The sequence below is a fragment of the Myxine glutinosa genome, chromosome 2, assembly GCF_964187855.1.
Source record: "Myxine glutinosa chromosome 2, kmMyxGlut1.1, whole genome shotgun sequence".
NCBI lineage: Eukaryota > Metazoa > Chordata > Myxini > Myxiniformes > Myxinidae > Myxine > Myxine glutinosa.
In genome coordinates this window covers 179,510,118-179,535,317 of record NC_136262.1, presented here as the reverse complement: position 1 = coordinate 179,535,317, position 25,200 = coordinate 179,510,118, and the positions used below count along the sequence as shown (strand labels likewise).

The following is a 25,200-nucleotide window of genomic DNA, read 5'->3' as shown; positions in this document are numbered from 1 at the left end:
TACTTGCATCAGCCGGATTTATTTTGACAATTGTACATGTTCCAGCTATTGGCAGATTAATTAGCCAGATATGGTACATGGACATAGCATACTTTTGGGAAAAATATTTCTGCCCAGAGAATTGACTAATCCAATAGCAATAATGTAATGATAAAACCCCAAAAGGATGAGCAGTATTTTTCTTAAAGCATCATAAAATGAAACAAATGTAACAACAATGTGCTGGCTGCCTTTTAAACAGAAGCAACATCTATGAGCAAAATTTCTGACGACAATAGCAAATACCTTTCACACAGTAAAACTTTAATGGATAGTCTATTCAAACAATAAATACTAAAAACCAGCTCGTGTGTGCAAGCAACGCTACGCTGCATGCTCAGCTCATCAACACCATGCAAACGTGTAGCCGGTGCATTTATCATCTTTATATTTCTCATCCAATACCAGGGAGGGATTACGAACTCAGGGTGAAAAACTGTAGCAAGTGAGATGGAGCATATGGAAGATGGCATCAGAGGTTTGAGGGAGACACCGCGTGAGGCTGGGGGTGACTCGGTCGACGGGTTTGTACGATGCGTGGCCTGTGAGCAAGCGGGGTTTGCACATCTCCATTCCACTCCTTGTCCATGTTCTTTTTTCCCTCCGTCTCTGCATTCCCATCGCACGCGTGCAGTAACACTCTTGGCGTGGACTCCGTTCCTGGTTGCAATTCGAAAGCTTCTCCTGGAGGTTGAGGAGAGTGTAAGGGATCCAGCCTTAAATAATTATTATTCGACAAAACTAAAAACAGCGAATTATTACTGCTGAAAGAAAGTCACGGTGGCAAAAATATCCTTATTCATTAAAGTCAGTCAAGCAAGAGTTTCAATGAAAAAGGTAAACTAAATGTGCCAGATTTCCTGCAGTCATCTCATCTGCTCATGTACCTAAGGCAAATATATATTAAAGTTCGTATAATAAGCACTCGCAAATGTGATGCGGAGCTGTCAGGGAAACGTGAAATACCAGGAAACATCGAACTTGTATCGATCTGTGTTTAAACGCTCGTTGGGAGATGCAGTTCACAGTTAGAAGAACAGTGAGAAGAAGGCATCCAGGAATTTGAATATCGACTCTCCTTTAGCGGACTGGTGTCTGTTCACACGTTCTAACACCAAGTCTCTTTTAGCGGACTGGTGCCTGTTCACACGATCTAACACTGAGTCTCCTTTAGCGGACTGGTGCCTGTTCACACGATCTAACAACGAGTCTCCTTTAGCGGACTGGTGCCTGTTCACACGTTCTAACATCGTCTCCTTTAGCAGACTGATGTCTGTTCACACTTTCTAACACCTAGTCTCCTTTAGCAGACTGGTGTCTGTTCACCTGTCTCCTACAGGGATGAATCAACTAAAAAGGTTTTTTGGGGGTAGTGGGGGAGAGAGGGCAGAGCTCCTTTATCATTTGATTTTTCACCCTGCAAGGCTTGAAACCCAACTACATACTCAGTCGAATAACCATTGGAAATGTATGAAATAGGGCCCCCAAAAAAGGCACAACAGATGCACATGATGTCAACGATTTGATGAGTTTAAGGAATGTTATCTATTATCTGGTACCTGGACTGAGTGCGACAAGAGCACAGATCAAATCAGAATTGATCACAGGAGTGGGGTCGGGACTCTGTTTCCAGCCCACGGGAGGCGAAGCCGGTGGAGAAATCAGGTACTGACGCTGGGCCGGGGGAGGAACCAGGCATGGCGAGAGGCAAACAGGAGGCTGCAGGGAAGATGTCAATTAATGTTCGTATATTCATAACGAAGTGTAGTGATCATCAGCACCCCCAAGGCATTTGCCGATAGCTAAGCTGGGGATACGCTGAGCGAATATAAAAAGTGAGAGTACTTCTAATATCACCTTCAGCTTTCAAAGAAATAAATATTTAAAGTCTTGGCGTTTTATAACTACTCTCGGACTTCCTACTTCCAAACTAGTTCTGTGATAACCATAACATCCTCCAGAATGTCATCCTCTATTCCAGGAAAGCCTTTTGGTTCCAGAATTGTTCCTTATGGTACACTTCTTACCCATTCCTCTGTAAAGGTTAATGGGAAATTCTCGTTTTAAAATCCCCACCGTCTTCCAATGCAAAAATGCAAAAACTTCCAAAAACTTCTTCCAATGCAAAAACTCTGCAATTACCAAGAATCATCCCAAATGAGTCTGCTTCACCCTCTCATTTTCACCTATAATGTTTAGCTCTCAATAAATGATCTATGGATATCAGAAATCTATGTTGGAGCAACAAAAAAAAGAATAAAAAACCGATTAAAAACCGACACTAATCATAAGGTTTACTTATTGACCCTTTACGTTATTTTCAGGGATGTGAGGAAATTATTTTTTAAAGAAGTGGAATTCTTCATGCAGCACAAAGTGCCGCCATGTAAACACCGCATGCTAGGGAGGCTTTGGGTCATGTCCACCCCTTCGCCCCCCAGGAATTTTTAAATAAACTGAACTGCATTTCCATATGCCTGGTGCATTAAAAAAAAGCTTTTACTCCAATAACACTGTAAACATTTAAATGATATGTTAGGTTTTATTTTATGATAACCTGGGGGGTGGGGTAGGGGGGAGGGGTCGGAGGGAGGAGCGGAGGGAAGGGGACAGTGCATAGGAAGAGTATTTGTACAATCGAGGATGCCAAATCGGTGTCTGGATTTGGAGGCCAACTTTGAAATGTGGTTTGCCCAAGAAAGATCATGGCTGATAATGAGACCCAAGAGTTTGAATAACTGATCTTCCTCAAGAGGATTGTTAAGAAAGTAGATAGGAGGGTTTGCCAGACGGTCCTTTTGGAGAGAGATAGTGAAAGTGTGAGATTTGTCTGGATTGAAAGACATATTCCAAGTGTTTTACCAGCTTTTCAAAGTCTGAAGAGAGGGAAGAGACTGCAGCCTGCCTGTCTGAAGGATGAGGAATGTCATGGCAGAGGGTAGAGTCATCAGCAAATTGTTAAAGAGGATTTCCAGAGTCGGAGAGATCATTGACGAAGATCAGGAATAGGATTTGGCCCAGAACACTGCCTTGAGGCACACAAGCTTTGACAGGGACAGGAGACGAAAGCATTCCGTTGAGTGCCACACATTGGCTACGAGAGTAGAAGTCAGTAAGCCAGATGTGTGGAGTTGACCTTGGATGCCATAGGCAGACAGTTTGGAGTGCAAGGCGGGATGCCAGACTGTATCAAAAGCACGAGATACTGTCGTGGCCAGAAATATTGGCACCCTTTCACTTTTTTCAAATAATGCACCATTTCTTCCAGAATATTGTTGAAATTAAAATATATTTTGGTATCCACATATGTACGTATTTCTTTCGTTTGCAGTGGAACAAAACAAAAAAAGCTGAAAAAAATTACTGAATCTCATCTTATTCCACACAGAAATCCTAAAATGGCCCAGGCAATATTATTGGCACCTTTCAGAAGGTGTTAGAAATAATTAGATTTCAAGCAGGTGATTCTCCTTTACTTTGGAATTTAACTCACCTGTGGTGAGTTGCAGGTGCCTGCAATATAAAACTCACTCATTCAACCCGTTTGAATAGAGAAAAGGAGTCAAATTCTGCTGCTTTGTGTCACTGTGTGTACCGCAATGAGCAAGAAGAAAAGAAAGAAAACCAGAGAATTGTCTGAGTAGGTCAGACACAAGATTGTAGCCAAGCATGGACAATCTCTCTGCTACAAGTCCATCTCCAGAGACCTTGATGTTCTTGTCTCCACCGTGCACAATGTTATCAGGAAGTTTAAGGCCCAAGCAGTGGGTTTAAAGCCCACTGCAGCCAACTTCCCTGGATGTGGCCGCAAGAGAAAACTTGATCGAAGATTGCAGTGAAGGATTGTTCGAATGGTGGAGAAAGCACCTTGATCAACTGCCAAACAAATTCAAGCTGACCTTCAGACACAAGGCACGACAGTTTCAACTCGCTCCATCCGTCGCCAACTCAATGAAAGGGGGTTCTATGGTAAGAGACCCAGGGGGACCCCATGCTGAGGAGAGACATAAGAAAGCCTGACTGGAGTTTGCCGAAACACACCTGAACAAGCCAAATCGTTCTGGGAGAATGTCATGTGGACAGATGAGACCAAATTCGAGCTTTTTGGTGAAGCATATCATTTTAGTTTGGAAAACAAAATTAAGCCTTAAAAGAAAAGAACACCTTCCCTACAGTCAAACATGGAGGAGGTTCAGTGATGTTTTGGGGTTGCTGTGCTGCCTCGGGCACTGGGTGCCTTAAATGTGTGCATGGAATCATGAAATCAGGAGATTACCAAGGCATGTTGGAGCACAATGTTCAACCCAGTGTCAGAAAGCTGGGTCTCCGTCAAAGGTCATGGGTCTTGCAGCAGGACAATGACCCCAAACACACTTCAAAAAGCACCCAGGAATGGTTCAAGATAAAACGCTGGACTGTTCTGAAGTGGCCAGCAATGAGTCCAGATCTAAATCCCATTGAACACATGTGGGGAGATCTGAAAACAGCAGTTGGGAGAAGGCACCCTTCAAATCTGGGAAAACTGGAGCAGTTTGAACAAGAATAGTGGGCCAAACTGCCAGTAGAGTGGTGTAGGAAGCTCATTCATGGCTACAGGAAGCGCTTGACTGCAGTTATTTTGTCCAAAGGCCGTGCTACCAAATATTAAGTCTGGGGCGTCAATAATTTTGTCACTACCGTTTCTTTTTCTTTTCTGATTTAAAAGGATATATTAAGTTCTGAATCAAAAACAAAGGTTCTGTAATGTTAACAGTGAAATAAAGAACTGTGGAGACCAAATACTTTTGTCAATTTCAATTTCGTTTTAGAGAAAATTGTGTTATTTGAAAAAAAGTGCAAGGGTGCCAATATTTTTGGCCACGACTATGTCCAGAGAGACGGCCCAGAGAGACATGTCTGACATTGAGGGCCTCTATGCATTGTTGGGTGAGTTGAAGCAGCATATCCAAGGTGGAGTGACCTGGTCTGAATTCAAATTGGTGATATGCGATGAGGTTGTTGGAGTAAAGGGAAGTATTTCACATCAACTACGATGATGGATTTCATCACCTTGATGATGATTGGAAGTAAGCTGATAAGTTTGTAGTTAAGGGGATCATTTTTTGCACCTTTTTATGTGATGCGGTGATGTTGGCTGATTTCCAAGCAGATGAAGATGACAGAGCACAAATAACAGGGTGAAAGGGGAGAAAGAGGAAGTGCAAAAGCAGCAGAGCAGGTTTTTAGGACACGTGAGCTGATGCCATCCAGTCCAGCAGCGGCGTGAGAGTAGAGGGTTGAAAGGACCTTCTCATGTGTAAAAGACACAGAGTGCATGATTTACTCACTTCATTGTTTGTCTCATAAGTTGTTGTTATTGTTGCATCGTTGTGCCATAAAACAGTATTTAAAGCAAAACCAAATTTATTCTGCAGTTGGCAGCTCCAAGACTACTGTCACATGATCATTGTACAGTATGGAATGAAGAACTGGTCTGGCAGAAGACTAGTTTTTGGAGAGCAATAGACAGGTAGAACAATGGATGTAATCACCAGAACGTTGAGGTCTACTGATGGTTTTGTCACCAGGACAACAACCCCACTCAGTACGAGAGGTCAGACACTTGGCGCGTGCATCTGGCTGAGCAGCCAGCGGCACGAAGCTACCCTCTGAGGGTATAGAGAAAATTGAATATGTTAAAGGGTATAGGGGAAAGTCTGAAAAATCACAGGTGGGACAGACGGACAGACAGATGGAGAGCAAGTCTATAGTCTCCTCTGGTTAAACCAGTAGGTGACTAATAAGCATGGACCGCATAACCATGAACGACAAGGCCCATACTGTGTTCTCTGCTTGCTATTTGTGGTAAAAACAAAACAAGCAATTTGCTTCACAGTGAATCACCAGACATGCAATGTCATAAATAACTAAACTGTGCGACGTTTCTTTGGGTAAACACCAGCGAACAACCAGGGTGCCCTCTGATGTTATAGCTCTTTGATCACTTACGTCTGTATCAATAATCGAAACAGGAAGGTGCCAATGAAGTTGATTCAGCCTCCTGCCTTTCACTGCAACAATGATGCAAAATATATAACAACCGTTGTTTTTTTGCCGTTATTTTTTCCAAACTTATCTCGAAGACCATTTCTCTTAACGAGACGCTAACGTAGCTATCCTTTTAATTACCTTTACTCATTGACCAGTGAAATTTGTGCCACTTGTGCTTTATTGGCACGTGCTTTTCCTGATCGTTTACTAACTAGTTCTTCGAGCATCCCTCAACGCCTGTCTGACATATAATAGCATCACATTTTAAAAACCCGAAATGTTGTTCCATGCTGTGGTCACGGGATCCAAAATGCTCCCGTTTCGGACGACTTACATTGGCATGGTAGATACGCAACGTGGACCCAGAGAGCTTCGTGCCGTGGAGACGTGAACGGATCTCACGTGCGGCATTCAGACTTGAACATGCTACGCGGATACGTCGAAAACCGGGCAGAAGGAACAAAGTAGCTTCTGGATCGATGGAAATCACAAGCAACTCGAATTTTGTCTGCAAAACACAAAGCAAAACCAAAACATGTCTGAGATGTACCATCAACAATGATTGCACCAAAACAGTGTAAAATTCAAAGGTTACATCAATATATAAAAGAAAGTTTTTGTTTGTTTGTTTGTTTGTTTGTCTGCGCAAGTTAATCTCCTGAACGGTGAAAGATAGGAGGAAACCTCTAATACAAAAAATGTCGGGACAGGCTCCAGGAAGGTTTTAGGCTAGGTGGCGAGACGGCTCGAGGCCGCTTCGGCCAGGCTGGGCCCATTTCGCAATTAAAAGCTGAACTGAATTATAGTAGTCAATCTTCTACGGCCGTGAGTAAAAGCTGAATTATGGTAGTACATTCATTCAAAAAGAACTAAAAATGTTGGGATGGGCCCCGGGAAGGTTATAGGCTAGGTGGCGAGGCCGGTCGAGGCCCACCTAGGACGGGCTGGGCCCATTTCGCAATTAAAAGCTGAGCTGAATTATAGTAGTCAATCTTCTATGGCCGCGAGTAAAAGCTGAATTATAGTAGTAAATTCCTTCAAAAAGAACCCGGGCAATGCCGGGTGCTTTCGGCTAGTAATAAATAAATAATAATAAAGACACAGAGGTCTAGCATTCATGTGTGTGTGTTTTGGTGTGGTAATGCGGACAGGTGTCCTTGGTACATCGGTTTGGAATCAATTCCACATTACACAACCAGGAAGATTTTTTTAAGTGAAGATTTAAAACATTTCAACAAGCGAATTAACTCCTCGAGTGGGTGAAAGCAACAAATTTCACCATCAGGTTGTGTGTATCTCACATGATGTGTAGTAGGATTGATTATGATCATATTCTTCATCTTCTCTGTTCATCTTCTCTGTTCTTATTCGTTGTTCTTATTCGTTTATTCGTTGTTCTTATTCGTTTATTCGTTGTTCTTATTCGTTCTTTCGTTCGTTCTTCGTGTTTCACCCACATTTCCCCAGATAGTTTTCACTGTTAAACTTTAAAATGTTTAAACTTTCCCCTGAAGTACTGTATTCTGTCGTATATTAAACACCTTTTTCTTCTTTAAAAGGTTGCTTTCGACTTTCTCACCAAATCTATTCATTCCAAAAAAAAATTCCATCTCTTACAGTGCCTCTTTCATACATTCCCTAAACTCTCCTGCTTCACCCCCCCCCCCCCCCCCCCTCCAGCGTCCATAAACTTATTTTTGACTCGGTCACATGAAACTCATTTTGCAATAAATGTTCATTTCCCATTAATCGTACACTTTCCAAAATCCAATCTCACCCCTCCCATCCAAATCCTCCCAATCACCCCTCCCCTCCAAATATTCCCCATCACCCCTCCCCTCCAAATCTTCCCCATCACCCATCCCTTTCAAATCTTTCCCCTTGCCCGTCCCCTCCAAATCCTCCCCATCACCCATCCCTTTCAAATCTCCCCCCTTGCCCTTTTTTTTTTTTTTTTTTTTTTTTTGGATACAGAGTCGAGGCTTGTGAAAGAGCTAACATTTATCAAACAAACAAATCAAACAAACAAGTAAACAAGTAAACAAAGTGGATAAAAATGGGAGCGGTCGACAAGATGGGGAGAGAAGGGGAGGAAGCACACAAACACAACATTTGAGGGCAGGGACATCGGGAGATGTGTGGGAGGCAGAGGGCCTGGGGGGAGGCAGGATAGGTATAAAACGCAAGGACACCAAGGACTTCCAGGAAAGAAGACAAAAGTCACCTCAAAAAAGTGGATTTGGGGTGAAATTAGCGGGGGTAGAAAAGATCAAGGTTTTGGATTGGGGAAGACAAGAAATGGTGGTGAACAGCCGTTTTAAAGACCTGGAGGGAGGAGTGGGATTGAAGAGAGTGAGGGAGTTTGTTCCAGAGGCGGGAGAAAAGAGGAATGAAGGAGTGAGGTGAGCAGAGAGTGTTGATTTTGGCAGTTTAACCATAAGAGGGTTGCAGGCAGATCTTGTGCGACCTGCAGGAATATTTGGGGGACAGAGCCCAGAGAGCTGGGGGAGCAAGGCCGGAGAGGAGTCGGTAGAAGACGGAAAGACCACCAACCTGCCTGCGGTGAGTAAGTGAAAGGCCCTCGGAGATAGCGTCATCGCGGGAGATTCCAATGATTCTGAACGCTTTGGTTTCCACAGCGTGAAGACGAGCTAGGTGTGAGGCAGGAGCACCAGCCCAGAGAGGAGAGCAGTATTCCATTGAGCTGCGGATGAAAGCCTTGTATGTGGTGAGGAGCTCAGGTGTGCCAAGGAAGGACTTCGCACGACGGAGGATGCCCAGTCGGCGACTGGCTTTGGAGGCCAGCTAGGAAATGTGGTTTTCCCAGGAAAGATCATGGCAGATAGTGAGACCCAAAAGCTTGAGTGACAGAACTTCTTGGAGAGGATTATTCAGAAAGTAGATGGGAGGGTTGTCCAGTCGGTCTTTTCGGAGAGACATCGTAAGAGTGTGAGATTTGTCAGGATTGAAAGACATGTTCCACTTGTTTGCCCAGTCTGATTTTGTCCAGGTCTGCAGAGAGTGAGGAGGCTGCAGACTGCCGATCTGAGGGATGAGGAATGGAGCGGCAGAGAGTGGAGTCATCAGCAAAGAGATAGAGAGGATTTTCAAGAGAGTCAGAGAGATCATTGATGAAGACCAGAAAAAGCACAGGGCCCAGAACACTGCCTTGGGGAACTCCAGCCTGAACAGGAAGAGGAGATGAGAGAAACCCATACAGGGCCACACATTGACTACGACGAGAGAGGAAGTCCGCCAGCCATGCGTGGAGATTTCCATGGATACCAAAGGAGGAGAGTTTGGTGAGCAGAGCGGGGTGCCAGACCGTATCGAAGGCACGTGATATGTCGAGGGAGATAGCTCTAATTTCCTGTTTGGCATTGAGGACCTCCATCCATTGTTGAGACAACAGAAGCAGCATGTCCAGAGTAGAGTGACCTGGTCTGAAACCAAATTGATGATCAGAGATCAAGCCATTGGAGAAGAGGAAAGATTTCATATCCAAAGCAATGATGGATTCCATGACTTTGCTGATAATTGAGAGAAGGCTGATTGGTCTGTAGTTGCTAGGATCTGTTTTTGCACCTTTTTTGTGCAAAGCGGTGATGTTGGCTGATTTCCAAGCAGATGGAAGTTGACCTTGAGCAAAAGAGAGGGTGAAGAGAACAGAGAGAGGGAGTGAAAGAGCGGCAGAACAGGATTTTAGGACCCGTGGGCTGATGCAGTCAGGTCCAGTTGCAGAATCAGAGTCGAGGGTTGACAGAAACTTTTCCACCTTGTCAGGAGGAAAGGACACGGAGTCCAGGACCAGCTGGGTAAGACTGGGTACGGTGGGTACAGAGAGGGATGGGTTTGGGACACAAGATTTAGAGGCAAACACAGAGTTGAGGCATTCAGCTTTTTCACGTGCGGAGTCAGCTGTGTAGCCGTTTGAGGTAAGGGAGGGGATGGAGGGGGAACAAACACCAGAAACAGATTTGACCAGACGCCACCAGGATTTGGAAGAGGGAGACAGATAAGAGAATTCGGTCTTGAGAACGGAGAGATGTTGTTTCCTGGCTCTCCTGAGGGTGGACACACACTTGTTTCGGGCTTTGTGAAAGGAAATGAGATTTCCTTCCGTTGGATTTGCTTTCCAGGAGACGAAGGCAAGTTGTTTCTGGGCAACAGCCTCACCTCAAGTTTCCGTGTACCATGGACGGGAGGAAGGGTATGACAACTGAAGACGAGATGGGATAAATCTGTGCATGAGAGAGAGCAATTTACTTTGGAAGAATTCCCAGGATGAGTTGATGTCAGAGGTGGTAGAGATGGGAGACCAGTCCAGATGATTTATGGCTGCTTGAAGACCGTGCCAGTTGGCCTGAGTGAAATGCCAGACTCGTCGACGCTGAAAGATTTCGACGCTGAAACTCACCATGCCAGTTGCCAGACTCGTCGAAGCCCTTCCCTCCTAAACTCCCCCCCACACCCTTCCCCTCCAAATCTCCCCCATCTCCCATCCCTTTCAAATCCCTCCCCTTGTCCCTTCCCCCCTAACCTCTCCCCTCATAAACTCCCTCTCGCCCCTTCCCTTCAAATCTCCCCACCCTCATTTCTTCTCCATTTCCCCCCTCTCACCCCTCCTCCTCAAAGCATCCTCCCCGCTTCTTCCCCCTTCCAACTCTCACCTCCATCTCCCCCAACATTCTGCCTCGCTCTTCCCCCTCCTCAAATAACACCTCACTGTGCCTCACCCAATCACCATCAAACCTTTTGTCCGCCCCATCCTTCCCTTTCTCCGAGCTATTCTGAAATCTCTGACACACCTCCAACAGCTCTCCCTACCTCTTCCTCCTCCTCTTCCTCTTCTACATCTTACCCTACCCCTCTCCCCCCCCCCCCCTGTTCTGTATCCGATGCTCCCCCTTCCTCTTCATTAACGGTATGGACCTCAAACATCCGGGGCCTTCGTTCAAACTTAACTGATCTCTCCATACAGGTTGCTTCTGACAAACCAGACGTGATCTGCTTAACAGAAACTTTCCTCCTTCATGATGTCTCTCATTCCTTAGTATCTCTCCCGGGTTACTCCCTCCTCCGGTATGATAGACCTGAGCCTCGTCCTGGAGGTGGGGTTGCTATCTTTATCAAAAACTCTCTTTCTCATTCGCCCTGCACTGCCCTCTCTCCACCTCACCCCCAGGAATACCTCTGGCTACGGCTTCCCCTTCGCTCCCACCTCTTGTTCATATGTGTGTTGTACCGTCCACCAAACAGTGATGACTGCATCTACATCTCGCTGTCTGATAATATGGACCAACTATCTACTCATCCAAACTCTCTCTTCCTCATATGTGGTGATTTCAAATGTCACCATGCCAGTTGGCTAGGTGTGGGTACCTCTCTCACCAGCCATGGCTCCTCAGCAAAGGACTTCTGTGACTCACTGGAACTGACACAATCTGTCAATTTCCCGACCCGGATCTCAGTCAACGGAGCATCTTCTCTTCTGGACTTGGTTATGACTAACTTCCCTGAAAATGTCTGCTGCTCTTCTTCTGCTCCAATCGGCTGATCTGATCATGTGCTGGTTAAAGTGGACATCTCTCTGACCATTCTCAGGGAGCCTCCTCAGCGTCGACGAGTCTGGCATTTCACTCAGGCCAACTGGCACGGTCTTCAAGCAGCCATCAATCATCTGGGCTGGTCTCCCATCTCTACTGCCTCTGACATCAACTCATCCTGGGAATTCTTCCAAAGTAAATTGCTCTCTCTCATGCACAGATTTATCCCATCTCGTCTTCAGTTGCCATACCCTTCCTCCCATCCATGGTACACGGCATCTTGTGGTGAAGCTGTTGCCCAGAAACAACTTGCCTTCGTCTCCTGGAAAGCTAATCCAACGGAAGGAAATCTCATTTCTTTTCACAAAGCCCGAAACAAGTGTGTCTCCACCCTCAGGAGAGCCAGGAAAAAATATCTCTCCGTTCTCAAGACCGAACTCTCCTATCTGTCTCCCTCTTCCAAATCCTGGTGGCGTCTGGTCAAATCTGTTTCTGGTGTTTGTTCCCACTCCATCCCCTCCCTCACCTCAAATGGCTACACAGCTGACTCCGCACGTGAAAAAGGTGAATGCCTCAACTCTGTGTTTGCCTCTAAATCTTGTGTCCCAAACCCATCCCTCTCTGTACCCACCGTACCCAGTCGTACCCAGCTGCTCCTGGACTCCGTGTCCTTTCCTCCTGACAAAGTGGAAAAGTTTCTGTCAACCCTCGACTCTGATTCTGCAACTGGACCTGACGGCATCAGCCCACAGGTCCTAAAATGATGTTCTTCCGCTCTTTCACTCCCTCTCTCTGTTCTCTTCACCCTCTCTTTTGCTCAAGGTCATCTGCCATCTGCTTGGAAATCAGCCAACATCACCGCTTTACACAAAAAAGGTGCAAAAACAGATCCTAGCAACTACAGATCAATCAGCCTTCTCCCAATTATCAGCAAAGTCATGGAATCCATCATTGCTTCGGATATGAAATCTTTCCTCTTCTCCAATGGCTTGATCTCTGATCATCAATTTGGTTTCTGACCTGGTCACTCTGTTCTGGACATGCTGCTTCTGCTGTCTCAAAAATGGATGGAAGTCCTCAATGCCAAACAGGAAATTAGAGCTGTCTCCCTTGACATATCACGTGCCTTCGATACCGTCTGGCACCCCGCTCTGCTCACCAAGCTCTACTCCTTTGGTATCCATGGAAATCTCCACGCATGGCTGGCGGACTTCCTCTCTAGTCGTAGTCAACGAGTGGCCCTGAATGGGTTACTCTCATCTCCTCTTCCTGTTCAGGCTGGAGTTCCCCAAGGCAGTGTTCTGGGCCCTGTGCTTTTTCTGGTCTTCATCAATGATCTCTCCGACTCTCTTGAAAATCCTCTCTATCTCTTTGCTGATGACTCCACTCGAGGCCGCTCCATTCCTCATCCCTCAGATCGGCAGTCTGCAGCCTCCTCACTCTCTGCAGACCTGGACAAAATCACAGACTGGGCAAACAAGTGGAACATGTCTTTCAATCCTGACAAATCTCACACTCTTACGATGTCTCTCCGAAAAGACCGACTGGACAACCCTCCCATCCACTTTCTGAATAATCCTCTCCAAGAAGTTCTGTCACTCAAGCTTTTGGGTCTCACTATCTGCCATGATCTTTCCTGGGAAAACCACCTTTCAAATCTGGCCTCCAAAGCCAGTGGCCGACTGGGCATCCTCCATCCGCGAAGTCCTTCCTTGGCACACCTGAGCTCCTCACCACATATAAGGCTTTCATCCGCAGTTCAATGGAATACTGTTCCCCCCTCTGGGCTGGTGCTCCTGCCTCACACGTAGCTCGTCTTCACGCTATTGAAACCAAAGCGTTCAGAATCATTGGAATCTCCCGCGATGAAGCTACCTCCGAGGGCCTTTCACTTACTCACCGCAGGCAGGTTGGTGGTCTTTCTGTCTTCTTCCGACTCCTCTCCGGCCTTGCTCATCCAGCTCTCTCTGGGCTCTGTCCCCCACATATTCCTACAGGTCGCACAATATCTGCCTGCAACCCTCTTATGGTTAAACTGCCAAAATCAACACTCTCTGCTCACCTTCACTCCTTCATTCCTCTTTTCTCCTGCCCATGGATCATCGGCACCATGAACAAGATACAAATTCCTGCCCCAACTAATTAATCGAAAGTCAGGCCTGGCCAGCTGGATCGTGAAAGACTTGGGCCAAAACATCCGCCCTCCGCCCCCCCCACCCCCAGCCAACTCCACAAGAACACCTGAATAATTGATTGTTACTGTTAAAGAAAAAAAAGAAGAAAGCATTCCTGAAGTAAAAGACAATAAAATAGCTGGAAAGACAGAGGCGTGTGGAAAGAAAACGTTGAATGACCTTGTGTGTGGTGGCATTTCCGATCTCGAGCATTCCCATAAACACGAAATATTGTTGCGGTTTTTAGAACCCTCCACTTGGTAAATTTTTGTAAATGTTCCCTTATAAATAATCCCCTGTAAATACCCCCATTTGTCTAACGTTAAAGATCGCACCCATAGCTAGGCCACGAGCAACACGTAGCACACCTTAGGATCTCTATAGATATCTCATTAGTATGTGTGTAATTAAGGCTGTGTTCCCAATAGTTTGAATCTACGTTGCATCAATCAAATAAGAATAGGCCCCAATCTCTTCAATGGCAGTAAGAGTGCTTTTCTACGACCCGTGCAAACGCCATCACGCGCTCGGTCCTCTGAAGGAAAAAGGGGGAGGAGTAAGTTGGCCGCCAAGAACAAGGCGTGGCCCTGTCAACGTCTTGTCGAGGGGCGGGACCGGTAAGCTCTTGGAGCCAAGCAGGGCCGAGGCAAGCTCACCATTGGGCGTGTCCTGGGAGCCGGCGGCTTGATCTAACAACGCCCAATAAAAGCGGCCGAGAGGGACTGCTTCAAGAGATGAGCACGACGGCGACACCAGAGGTTCGAGCAAGAGGAGAGAAGCGTGGTGTCGACCTATTACATAAGCAGGAGGCCAGTTTCCCCGAGAAATATATTGGCATTGTCCGACCGCGTGCAAACCATACGCGCAGCTGCCGCCGGGTTTTTGCTTAAGCCTGGAGCGTGGACCGGAGCGCGACCTGGAGGGGACCTAGACGCCTGTGCCATCTGCTTGGACCTTCTCCTCCTTTCCTGCATTCCTGCCATTCCATCCCTTTGAGTGTATGTGTTCGTTCTGTCTGGGGCGTTTGATTAAATAAGACTGTTTAAGGCTGCCCTGTGTCACTGCTTCTTCTTGTATAGCCCCTTCTTTCGTTTCCTCTTCGTTATTGTACATAATTAATAAATTATATTTGTTCTTGCTTTACTTTGGTTCCTCTCATCCGATCGCTTGCGTCCTGTCCCCAATTGAATATCGGTGGCATGATATAGGAACCGCTCAGAATCGGGTTCGTCTTTCTGCTAACGGCTCGAGCTTCGGATTGCTAAACCGCTCGGCAAAATTCCATCTTGTCCGTGGCTCAGGCAGAAGTAGCGCCCTGCTTTGCGGTGAGGTTGGCGAAGGTATCTGGGACTCCATTGACCAGTCACCCTGGTCAATCTCAACCCCGCAAAGGAGCGCGATATCTTCAAGGACTCGGACGGCCAGCTTAATAGACGAGGGGATTAAACCCCCCTCGGTAAGGGGAGCGCCGTAATTCGAGATCCGTAACAATTGGTGTCGGGGAGTGGGATTGGACCCGAACCAAATTTTTTAATCCATCTTAAAAATTTGGTCAAAATTACGGGCGGCCGAAATTTAGTATTTAACAACCAAATTTATATCGTGCCATGGATAATCAAGGCGATTGGATGCCGGTGGGGGAGATAGAAGAGGGGTTAGAGTCAACCCAGGACCCCAGGGAGGCAGTGGGAGTAATGGAAGAGGGGGTTGAAGAAGGTGTAACAGTGGGGGTTGCAGGCACACAAGATGGCGGCGCCTCGCACATGGTCGCGGCAGCGCAGGGTGGCGGCGCCTCGCACATGGCCGCGGCAGTCGAGCCCGCAGTGCCAATGGACTGGGTCCATTTTCTGGCACAAATGAGGGCCTCTATGGAAGAGTCAATGAATAATTGGAAAAGGGACGCCATGTCAGACGAATCCGGGTGTGATCTGGAAAAATTGAGGGAGGAATCCAGGTTTGAAGTGGAAAAACGAATAGCAGAGGCAAGAAGGGATAATAAAAAAAATGATGGAGGACATGAGGCGCAAGTCGGGCGAAAAGGTCGCGGTGGTACGCGACGAGGTAGCGCGACTTGAGGAGCGCGCAGAGAGTGAGTTTGAGCAAAGGGTAGCCAAGTTGACCAGGGCTATAAGGGACGAGACGCGGGATGTAGAAAAGCCGACGACCGTCAAATTGGATAAAAAAATGTCGGGAGCGCCGGGGAAGGTTGAATTGGAAGACGAAATTTTATGGGCGCCGACAGTCGAGGTAGAACAGAGCGCAGTTAAAATGACGGGTATAGAAATCGCGACCCGGGGTATGGGGAAGCCAGCGACCGCCGAAGTAGAGAAAATTTTATTAGCGCCCGCGGTCGTCGAGCTGAACAAAGGAGTTAAAACCGAACCAATAGTGGAAATTGGGATTAAGCAGACGCCGGACTTAGAAAACCACTCGCGGGAGGAAAAGATGGAAATTGTGCAAAGTCCGTGTCCACATCGTGATGCTGTACTTCCTAACCCGAATAAAGATTTGCAGGTGGTGTTGGAGTGAAGAAGAGGAAGCGCCCAGGTGAGTCGGGCTGTGTTTGGTGCAAAAAGAAATTTCGCGCGCTTGGGATGCAGGCGTAACCCGGGCGCTCGTAAAAGGTCCGTGGTGCGCGTTATGAATGGCAATGGCGCGTGTGTACGAATGGCGTCGGAGCGCGAGTGCGATACCGGGTGCGAGGGAGAATGCACGACAGAGTATGGGAGTGATACCGAGTGCGAGAGTGAATGCACATCGGAGTGTGGAAGTGGAACGACGAGTGATACGGAGAGTGAGATGGATGAGGAGCGGGTGCGAGGATGCACACTTGGAATGGTTGAGCGTGTGCGGGGAGGCACACCTGAGTTGGTGGTGGAGCGCGTGATGGGGAGTGTTACAGGGGATGTAACGGAGGAGTGCACGCCCGTGGTGGTTGCGGAGTGCATGGTGGGGGAGAGTGCATGCGAGAAGTGTGCGAACGACGAGTGTGCGCCAAGGTATGTTATGGAGTGTGCAAAAAACGAGTGTTGTGCAACAGAGAGTGAGGTGGTGGAATTGACGGAGTGTATGGGATGTATGAGCAAAGAACGGAACGAGTGGTGTGAGGATGTACGGGGAGCATCGACGTTAACCAGGACAGCGTTCAGACCGACGTTTAGCCGAAGCGAGCTCCCGGTCCGTGCCGGGTGGTGTGTGCTGCGGGAGCCGGTGGGGATCGGTGTCGCGTCGCTCCTCTTCGGAGCGCCGTGCACGATTCGGGCCAGGCCCCGCCCTGTACGGTCGGTGCCGCGCTTTGTTGGCAAAGCGATCGGCCCGGTTCGAGAGGTAGGAGGGGTCGGAACGGTGCCCCCTTGTGGTGGCGGCGTTCCACCCGGGCAAGGCTGGGCCATCGCGCATGGGAGCGAAAGGCCCTGCGTAGGGATGGTGCCTTGAGCCTTGGCCCGACGAAACCTCCTCCCCTGAATCGAATGCCGGACGCATCCAACCCACAGGCGACAAACCACCCTTATTCATTGCTCGGCTTTGCGAAGCCGAGCTTTAATGATGTAACGACGTACCGAGAGGCTCTGAGTGAAGTGGACTGATGGCGATAGTGATAGTGTGATTGGGAATTGATGGCAAATGGTATATGGTGTAGAGGGATGGTAGATTTACCATCCCTCACATCACATCCCGGGCACATGAGCAATAGTTTATGGGGTTATGGCGGTGAAAACCTAGCCTGGGAAGGTTAGGATAAAATGATAGAATTTAGAAAGATGACCATAGGTGACAAGATTTAAGTAGTAACATGGTACAGGTAGGAGGGGACGTAGAATAGGGTAGATGGATTATAACGACGTGGGAGCGCTTAGTATAAGGGAAGACGGGGAGCATGAGTTTCCGAAGGGAGTAGTTAGATCAGATGATGCTGTGTGTGTGTGTAGAAAGAGTATTGAGCAGAGTATTGTGAGTGTGGGTGAATGGCATTGTAGTGAATGAAGAAGCCTGGGAGGAAAGGAGGGTGCAAGTGCCACCAGGTGTGTGTGAGCACCAGGTGAGTGTGCAAGTGCAGGTGAAGCACAGGTGTATGGAGAATGGTTGGATGAAATGAATGGTCTGGAGTGAATGGAGCATGGAATGGATGGTGTGGAGTGAGTAGTGTGGAATATGTGGAGTGGAGTGGTTGGTGCGAAAGGAGTGGATGGGGAAGAATGAACCCCTTCACGAGTACCCGGGTTGGGTAGTTTAAAAGTAGGTAGAGAGAGTAGGTAAATTGTGGTTGGATATTGGCAGCTGTGGTGCGGGTAGTTGCACAGGAGTGTTGTGTTGGGTGCATTAGTAGAGTAAATTGGCTGGGCGTGTGGCCTGTTAGTGAGTGTGATTGGTTGAGCACTCCGCCACTGTTAGTCTGTCGGCCAGGTGAGGCCGCAGGTAGGCTCTGTGAGCCAGTAGAGTTCAATGGGGCCCGAGGATCCGGAGGACGGACCCGGGTAGCCCGATGCCAAAGAGGGCGGTAGGGGGTGAGAGCGCCAGAGGGCCTTCCCCAGGTAGGTTAGGGTAAGGAGCAGGTAATCTCGGGAGACAACTGCTGTGGCGGCGGTGTGCAGGTGAGCGGACCTGCTGGGAGCGCCACACGACCCAGCCCGGAAATTGTGCGAGGGCACAGGGAGTAGAATCGGGGGAGTGAGACCCCAAATTGGAGAGCACCACAGTATGTTCAATGGGAGTTCGGTTCTTAGAACCACATAGTGTAAAATGGCCAATGGTTTAGCAGGGAAAGTACCCGGGTAGTGTAAAGTGTATTAAAGTCATTTAGAAAGTAGTTAGGATTAAAAATCCCTTCGCACTATATGCATCCACTCACTGAGGTGATGAGACTCCACACCATGTGATTTTTGCAATGTTTGGATGTAAGACGCATCATGACGTGGGGGTGACATTGTGCTTTTTTTTATTCCATCTCTTCCTCCTTAGGAGGGATTGATGATGAATTGATTGGTGGCAAATTTGGTTTAGAGGGATTGGGAACCAATTTGGATTAGGGGAGATATGGGGAAGACGAGACAGTAGCGACGGATTTGTAAATGTGTAGATTTTGTAAATACGGGGTAAGGGCAAGGGTAGGATAGGCGACAGGGGGGGAACGTACGCTAGGGACGAGCTTTCTCCGCTCGCTCTCCAGTGCCCTTCCTGTCTGCATTACCTTGTATGATGTGTACCCTTGCGACCTTGCCCCGATGCTTGCTTTGTCTTTCCTTCGCCACTCACGGCTTGTTTCTTTTGGGCACGGGGGGAGTGCGCAGGTAGCCGCAGTTGTGTGCCCGAACCGCCGCTGCCTGCCTGCCTGGGCCGGTACACCACATATGGACCGCACGTCTTGCAGCCTAGCACCGCCATATGGACCACGGTTCTGTGGCCAAGCACCACACACATGGACCGCATGGGTTGGGGCCTGACCCCTCTGCTGGAACCAGCCATTGTGGCCAGAGAAAATCTTTGCTTGCGGACCACAGTGAGGTGGCACTTAAGCCAAGCAGGCGGACCACCTTTAGTTGGCCCCTGCTGGCCATAATTAAGAACAGCGGACGCGCTTTGTGCTTGTGTTTATTACCATCAAATAGGCCGCAAGCACATAACATCAAGAGCAAGACATCAAGAAACATCGGCCCAGCAGAGCAGGAGCAGAGCGGAAAAGAGTCATCAGTTTGTTTTTATTGCAATGTATGATTGGGCACTGGATGGTGCTTTTTGTGTTTTTGGTGCTTTATGGTGCTTTTGGTGCTGATTGGTGCTTTCCTGCTCGGGGGTGCCACGCAATATCAATTGTGCATCCCCGGGCCTATGGGTATGGTGTATCGGTGCAGTGCAGTGCATGCTCTTCCTCTTCTCAAAAGTTCTGCTTTTGTCTCCCAAAATGACAGGTCCTGGGTTCACATTGTAAATACCAAATAGTCTTTGTAAATAACATGCTCCCCACCGTATATGTTTAGTTTGAAAACTAATTCCGCAATTCGGTTAGTCTGTGGATGTGATTCAGTTAGATATAATGCAACGTAGCAGGCGGGACATACTTAACTGTTTTAAAAATGTCGCACTCAGGGTGAAGTTAATAGTAGAGGGTTACAAAAGACCTGAGTGTCACACTAAAGTAAAGTTTTCGGGCCGGGATGTCCCGTGAGGAAATGAGGGTGCAGTGTTGCGGTTTTTAGAACCCTCCACTTGGTAAATTTTTGTAAATGTTCCCTTATAAATAATCCCCTGTAAATACCCCCATTTGTCTAACGTTAAAGATCGCACCCATAGCTAGGCCACGAGCAACACGTAGCACACCTTAGGATCTCTATAGATATCTCATTAGTATGTGTGTAATTAAGGCTGTGTTCCCAATAGTTTGAATCTACGTTGCATCAATCAAATAAGAATAGGCCCCAATCTCTTCAATGGCAGTAAGAGTGCTTTTCTACGACCCGTGCAAACGCCATCACGCGCTCGGTCCTCTGGAGGAAAAAGGGGGAGGAGTAAGTTGGGCGCCAAGAACAAGGTGTGGCCCTGTCAACGTCTCGTCGAGGGGCGGGACCGGTAAGCTCTTGGAGCCAACCAGGGCCAAGGCAAGCTCACCATTGGGCGTGTCCTGGGAGCCGGCGGCTTGATCTAGCAACGCCCAATAAAAGCGGCCGAGAGGGACTGCTTCAAGAGATGAGCACGACGGCGACACCAGAGGTTCGAGCAAGAGGAGAGAGGCGCGGTGTCGACCTATTACATAAGCAGGAGGCCAGTTTCCCCGAGAAATATATTGGCATTGTCCGACCGCGTGCAAACCATACGCGCAGCTGCCACCAGGTTTTTGCTCAAGCCCGGAGCGGCGGAGCCTGGAGCGGACCTCGACGCCTGTGCCATCTGCTTGGACCTTCTCCTTCTTTCCTGGCATTCCTGCCTTTCCTGCCATTCCATCCCTTTGAGTGTAAGTGTGTTCGTTCTGTCTGGGGCGTTTGATAAAATAAGACTGTTTAAGGCTGCCCTGTGTCACTGCTTCTTCTTCTTCTTCTTCTTGTATAGCCCCTTCTTTCGTTTTCTTTTCGTTATTGTACATAATTAATAAATTATATTTGTTCTTGCTTTACTTTGGTTCCTCTCATCCGATCGCTTGCGTCCTGTCCCCAATTGAATATCGGTGGCACGATATAGGAACCGCTCAGAATCGGGTTAGTCCTTCTGCTAACGGCTCGAGCTTCGGATTTCTAAACCGCTCGGCAAAATTCCATCTTGTCCGTGGCTCGGGCAGAAGTAGCACCCTGCTTTGTGGCGAAGGTATCTGGGACTCCATTGACCAGTCACCCTGGTCAATCTCAACCCCGCAAAGGAGCGTGATATCTTCTAGGACTCGGATGGTCAGCTTAATAGACGAGGGGATTAAACCCCCCTCGGTAAGGGGAGCGCCGTAATTCGAGATCCGCAACAATATATTTGTACAACATCTACTAATGTCCGAGTAGTTCTTGATCAACCAATGTCGTTGTCCTGTGTACGATTTATACCACACTTACCCAAGAGTCTTGGATCAATCCAAAACATCAACACTCGGTAGAGTACACACCTCCGCCAGGCTGAACAGTTTACGTTTTGTATCCACGATAGGCCGGATCTGACATCGGACCTGAACTAAAATCGAATCTGCTTGTTTTTGTCATCTACCCAACTCATCCACCTAGTTTTGTCACAATTCGTCCACATTATTATTGTTGTGTAATGAATTGTTGTAAAATGTCACCCTCCTTCCTGCATTTGTTGTTGTATAAAGGTCAAAGGGCGTTCCCGTAGTTAATTCCATAAAACATACACGAAGGACACCATATATCCCGGTTCGGTAGTTATATCCTTATTATGTGTTTTAGTGTAAGGCCGTGTCTTCCATTAATTTAAATACTCCATTGCACCAAGTGAAATAAGAGTAGATTCCCTTCACATTCCCCTTCCAACAATTGCCAACTGTTCCCTCCGCGACTCCATTCGCCACGAGGTCGGCTCGGAGAAGAAGGGGGAGGAGCTGCCGACTCCTGGGCGTGCCCGCCCATCGTCATCAAGGGCGGAGCCAGAGGGCCGTGCCGACCAATCAGGGCCGAGGCGAGCTCACCGATGGGCGTGTTCTAGAGGCCGGCGGCTTGATTTACCCGCGGCGTTATAAAGAGCGCGCGCGGAAGCCGTGGAGGAAGTGCGCACGAGGGCGAAGCAAGAGAGGAAGAGAGGTACGTCCTGAGAGAGATACGTCCTAAGATATACGTCCAAAGAGATACATGCAGAGATACGTGCGACGATCAAGTGCAAGCGAGTCAGAGCGGCGAAGTGCGAAGTGCCAAGTAGGGCAAGTGCCGAGTGTGCAGTGCCAAGCGCAAGAGAGTTCTAAGGAGCAGCTTTGGAGAGCGCATGGTGCACCGGAGGGGCTTCGCCGTGCAGTTTGGAACCGCGGCTGTTTGGCGATCCCAGCTCGGGTATTGACGGCGGCTATCCGCTCCCGGCCCGACCGATCCCCGCTGAACCTTCCTCCCCCGCCAAGCCATTCCTCCTTCCGATCCTTCCTGCCTGCAAATTCCCAATTCGTGTGAGTCCGTCTTTCGTTTGTTCTGTCCAGGGTTCTAAGTAAGACTGCCATAGATAAGCTAAGTTTCACTGTGTCCTTCTGGTCCGTCCCTCTTTCTGCCTTTATTTTATTATCCTTCCTTCTCCTTGGTTTCTTTGATTGTGTAAATAGTAGGAATAAATATAGTAGCATTTCCAACCTTTTTGCTTTGGTGTTCTTCTTCTTCACACCCTTCGTCTTTGTCTTTTCCCAATATTGAATATCTGTGGTGCGATTCGGCCAACGTTCAGGAATCGGGTTAGTCGGGGTAACTGTTCGGGCGCGGCGGCCATCCGCTCGGCAAATAACATCCTCGCCGCGGTCCCGTAACAATATTATCATTTTTGGCTTTGGCTTTTGGCCTATTTGGGTTTGTTGATCTGGAGAAAGCATTCGATCGGGTTCCACGCAAAGTATTGACATGGGCATTGAGGAAGTTAGGAGTGGAGGAATGGTTGATCAGAGTAGTGATGGCAATGTACAAAAGAGCACGCACAGCTGTAAGGACGAAGGACGGGAACAGTGGTGAGTTTGAGGTGAAGGTGGGAGTGCATCAGGGGTCGGTACTAAGTCCACTACTACTTGTAGCTGTGATGGAGGTGCTGGCTCAGAACGTAAAGGAGGGTTTACCGTGGGAGTTGTTGTATGCAGATGATCTGGTGTTGATTGCGGAAAGTATGGATGGACTGAAGGAAAAGATGAACACGTGGAAGGAATGTATGGAGACAAAAGGTCTGAAGGTGAATATCGGAAAGACGAAGGTGATGGCAAGTGGTAAAACATGTGGCGAGGTGGAAAGAACTGGGAGTGGCCCTGTGCTGTGTGTCGGAAGGGTGTCGGAGTGAACCCCATTCAGTGTACAATGTGCGCTGAGTGGGTTCATCAAAAATGTAGTGGTCTGAGAGGGTCATTAACCAGTGTGGCAGCTACATTCAAATGTAAGGTGTGCACAGAGGGAGCTGCAGATGGAGGAAATGTTGAGTTGGATTTTGGAGACGGCGTGAAGCTGGAAGGTGTGAAAACATTTTGCTACCTCGGAGACATGCTGAATGGAGAAGGTGGATCAGACTCGGCAACGGTTGCTCGAGTGAGATGTGCATGGAAGAAGTTTCGGGAATTGAGTGGCGTGCTGATGATGAGGGGAGTGTCGTTGAAGCTGAAGGGAAAGGTGTATGCTGCATGTGTGAGAAGTGTTATGATTTATGGGAGCGAGACATGGGTAATGAACGTAGAGCAGCAACGAAGGTTGGAAAGGGTGGAAATGCGAATGGTTCGACAGATGTGCGGAGTATCCTTGAGAGAGAGGAAGACAAATGATGAATTGCGAAAGATGATGGGAATAGAGCCTGTGATTGATGCTGTGAAGAGGAACAGGTTGAGATGGTTTGGTCATGTGTTGAGGAAGGATGAAAGTGACTGGTTGAGAAGTGATGGAAATGAATGTAGAAGGAAGTAGAAGACGGGGAAGACCGAGAAAGACTTGGCTAAAGATGGTGGAAGAAGAAATGCGGGCAAGGGGGTTAACAAGGAGAGATGCAGAAAATAGGGCAAAATGGAGAAGATTGTCATGGGGACCACAAGGCTAACCCCCGCTCTAGTAGGGAAAATGGCCTTTAAAATGCATGTTGTTGTTGTGTTGTATATTATCATTTTTGGCCCCATCTATCAATGCTGAAGAATCAATTAAACATTTTAAAAATGATAGTATCCAAACCTTCACCAAAATCTAATCAATTTGTCCTTGTGACACACCCAACTTCTTTCAAATTTCGGCCATAACTTTTTGAGATGTGCTGCACACAAACAGACAAACAGGGGTGAAAAACAACATTCGTCCACTTTAGGTGGAAAAGGATGCACACTCCCCTGTGACGTCATTCTGGGATCTCCCATTGCGCTGCTGATTCAAGTTCGGTTTAATCAATTTAATGTCCCCTGTGACACACTTTCCCCTTTCGGTAGCAAAGGATGCACACTCCCCGGTGACGTCATTCTGGGATCTCCCATTGCGCTGCTGATTCAAGTTCGGTTTAATCAGTTTAATGTCCCCTGTGACACACTTTCCCCTTTCGGTGGCAAAGGTGCACAATCTGTGACGTCATTCTGGGATCTCCCATTGCGCTGCTGATTCTCACGTCATCATTCTTCACAATCAGTTTAATACCGTATGTGCAAGTTTTTAAATACACCCCTCTACCCCAACTCCATCCCCCCTCAAACGCCCAATATAAATACCCATAAACAAATAACTGCAATGGATTTGTATTCTCAGGATACAGCTTGGATCAACACTCGTCACGATAGCATTACACGTGGAAAATAAATGATTACCTGCAATAATTTGTTGCGGAAGTACTCTCCAGGTAATCCACACACGTATACAGCATCTTGAGTCGATCCTGTTCCAGGTGTTCCCTCTCCAGACGAATCTCCATCAGGACTCGGAGATTCCAAATCCAGGCCACGATTCATGTCAGGCTCTGCCATCTCGGAATTAAAATCACTTCCTAGTTGTTGTTGTTGTTGTTGTGAAGTCATGCTTTTAGGTGTCCAGGTAAATCACCGTAACGTAGATTGTTCCAGAAACCTAGCTCTAATAGTGTAATACCTAATAGTAATATTAAACCCAAGGTTGTACTCTATTAAAGGTTTTTGACGCTGGACCCAAGTAGACCTATGAAATGATCGGTCCGGAATTTACAAACGCCTACTCACAGGTCGTCGGACTCCAAACACAAATGGTGTGTAAACATCCAATCCTGGAAGTGGAAACTCCGTATGTCGGGATCCCGGGACGAGAGGTGCGTCCTTA

General features: G+C 47.8%; 1 protein-coding gene across 1 annotated transcript; it reads right to left on the bottom strand.

The window, feature by feature from the left end:
* On the bottom strand, window positions 1-25,129 carry LOC137421042 (calcipressin-1). The gene is made up of 4 exons (XM_068106702.2): window positions 24,720-25,129; window positions 6,404-6,577; window positions 1,599-1,758; window positions 1-723 (listed from the first exon to the last, which is right to left on the bottom strand). Exons 1-4 carry the CDS (start codon window positions 24,924-24,926, stop codon window positions 512-514), a joined length of 753 nt encoding a protein of 250 aa, XP_067962803.1. The 5' UTR covers window positions 24,927-25,129; the 3' UTR covers window positions 1-511.
* Between the last annotated feature and the right edge of the window lie 71 nt (window positions 25,130-25,200).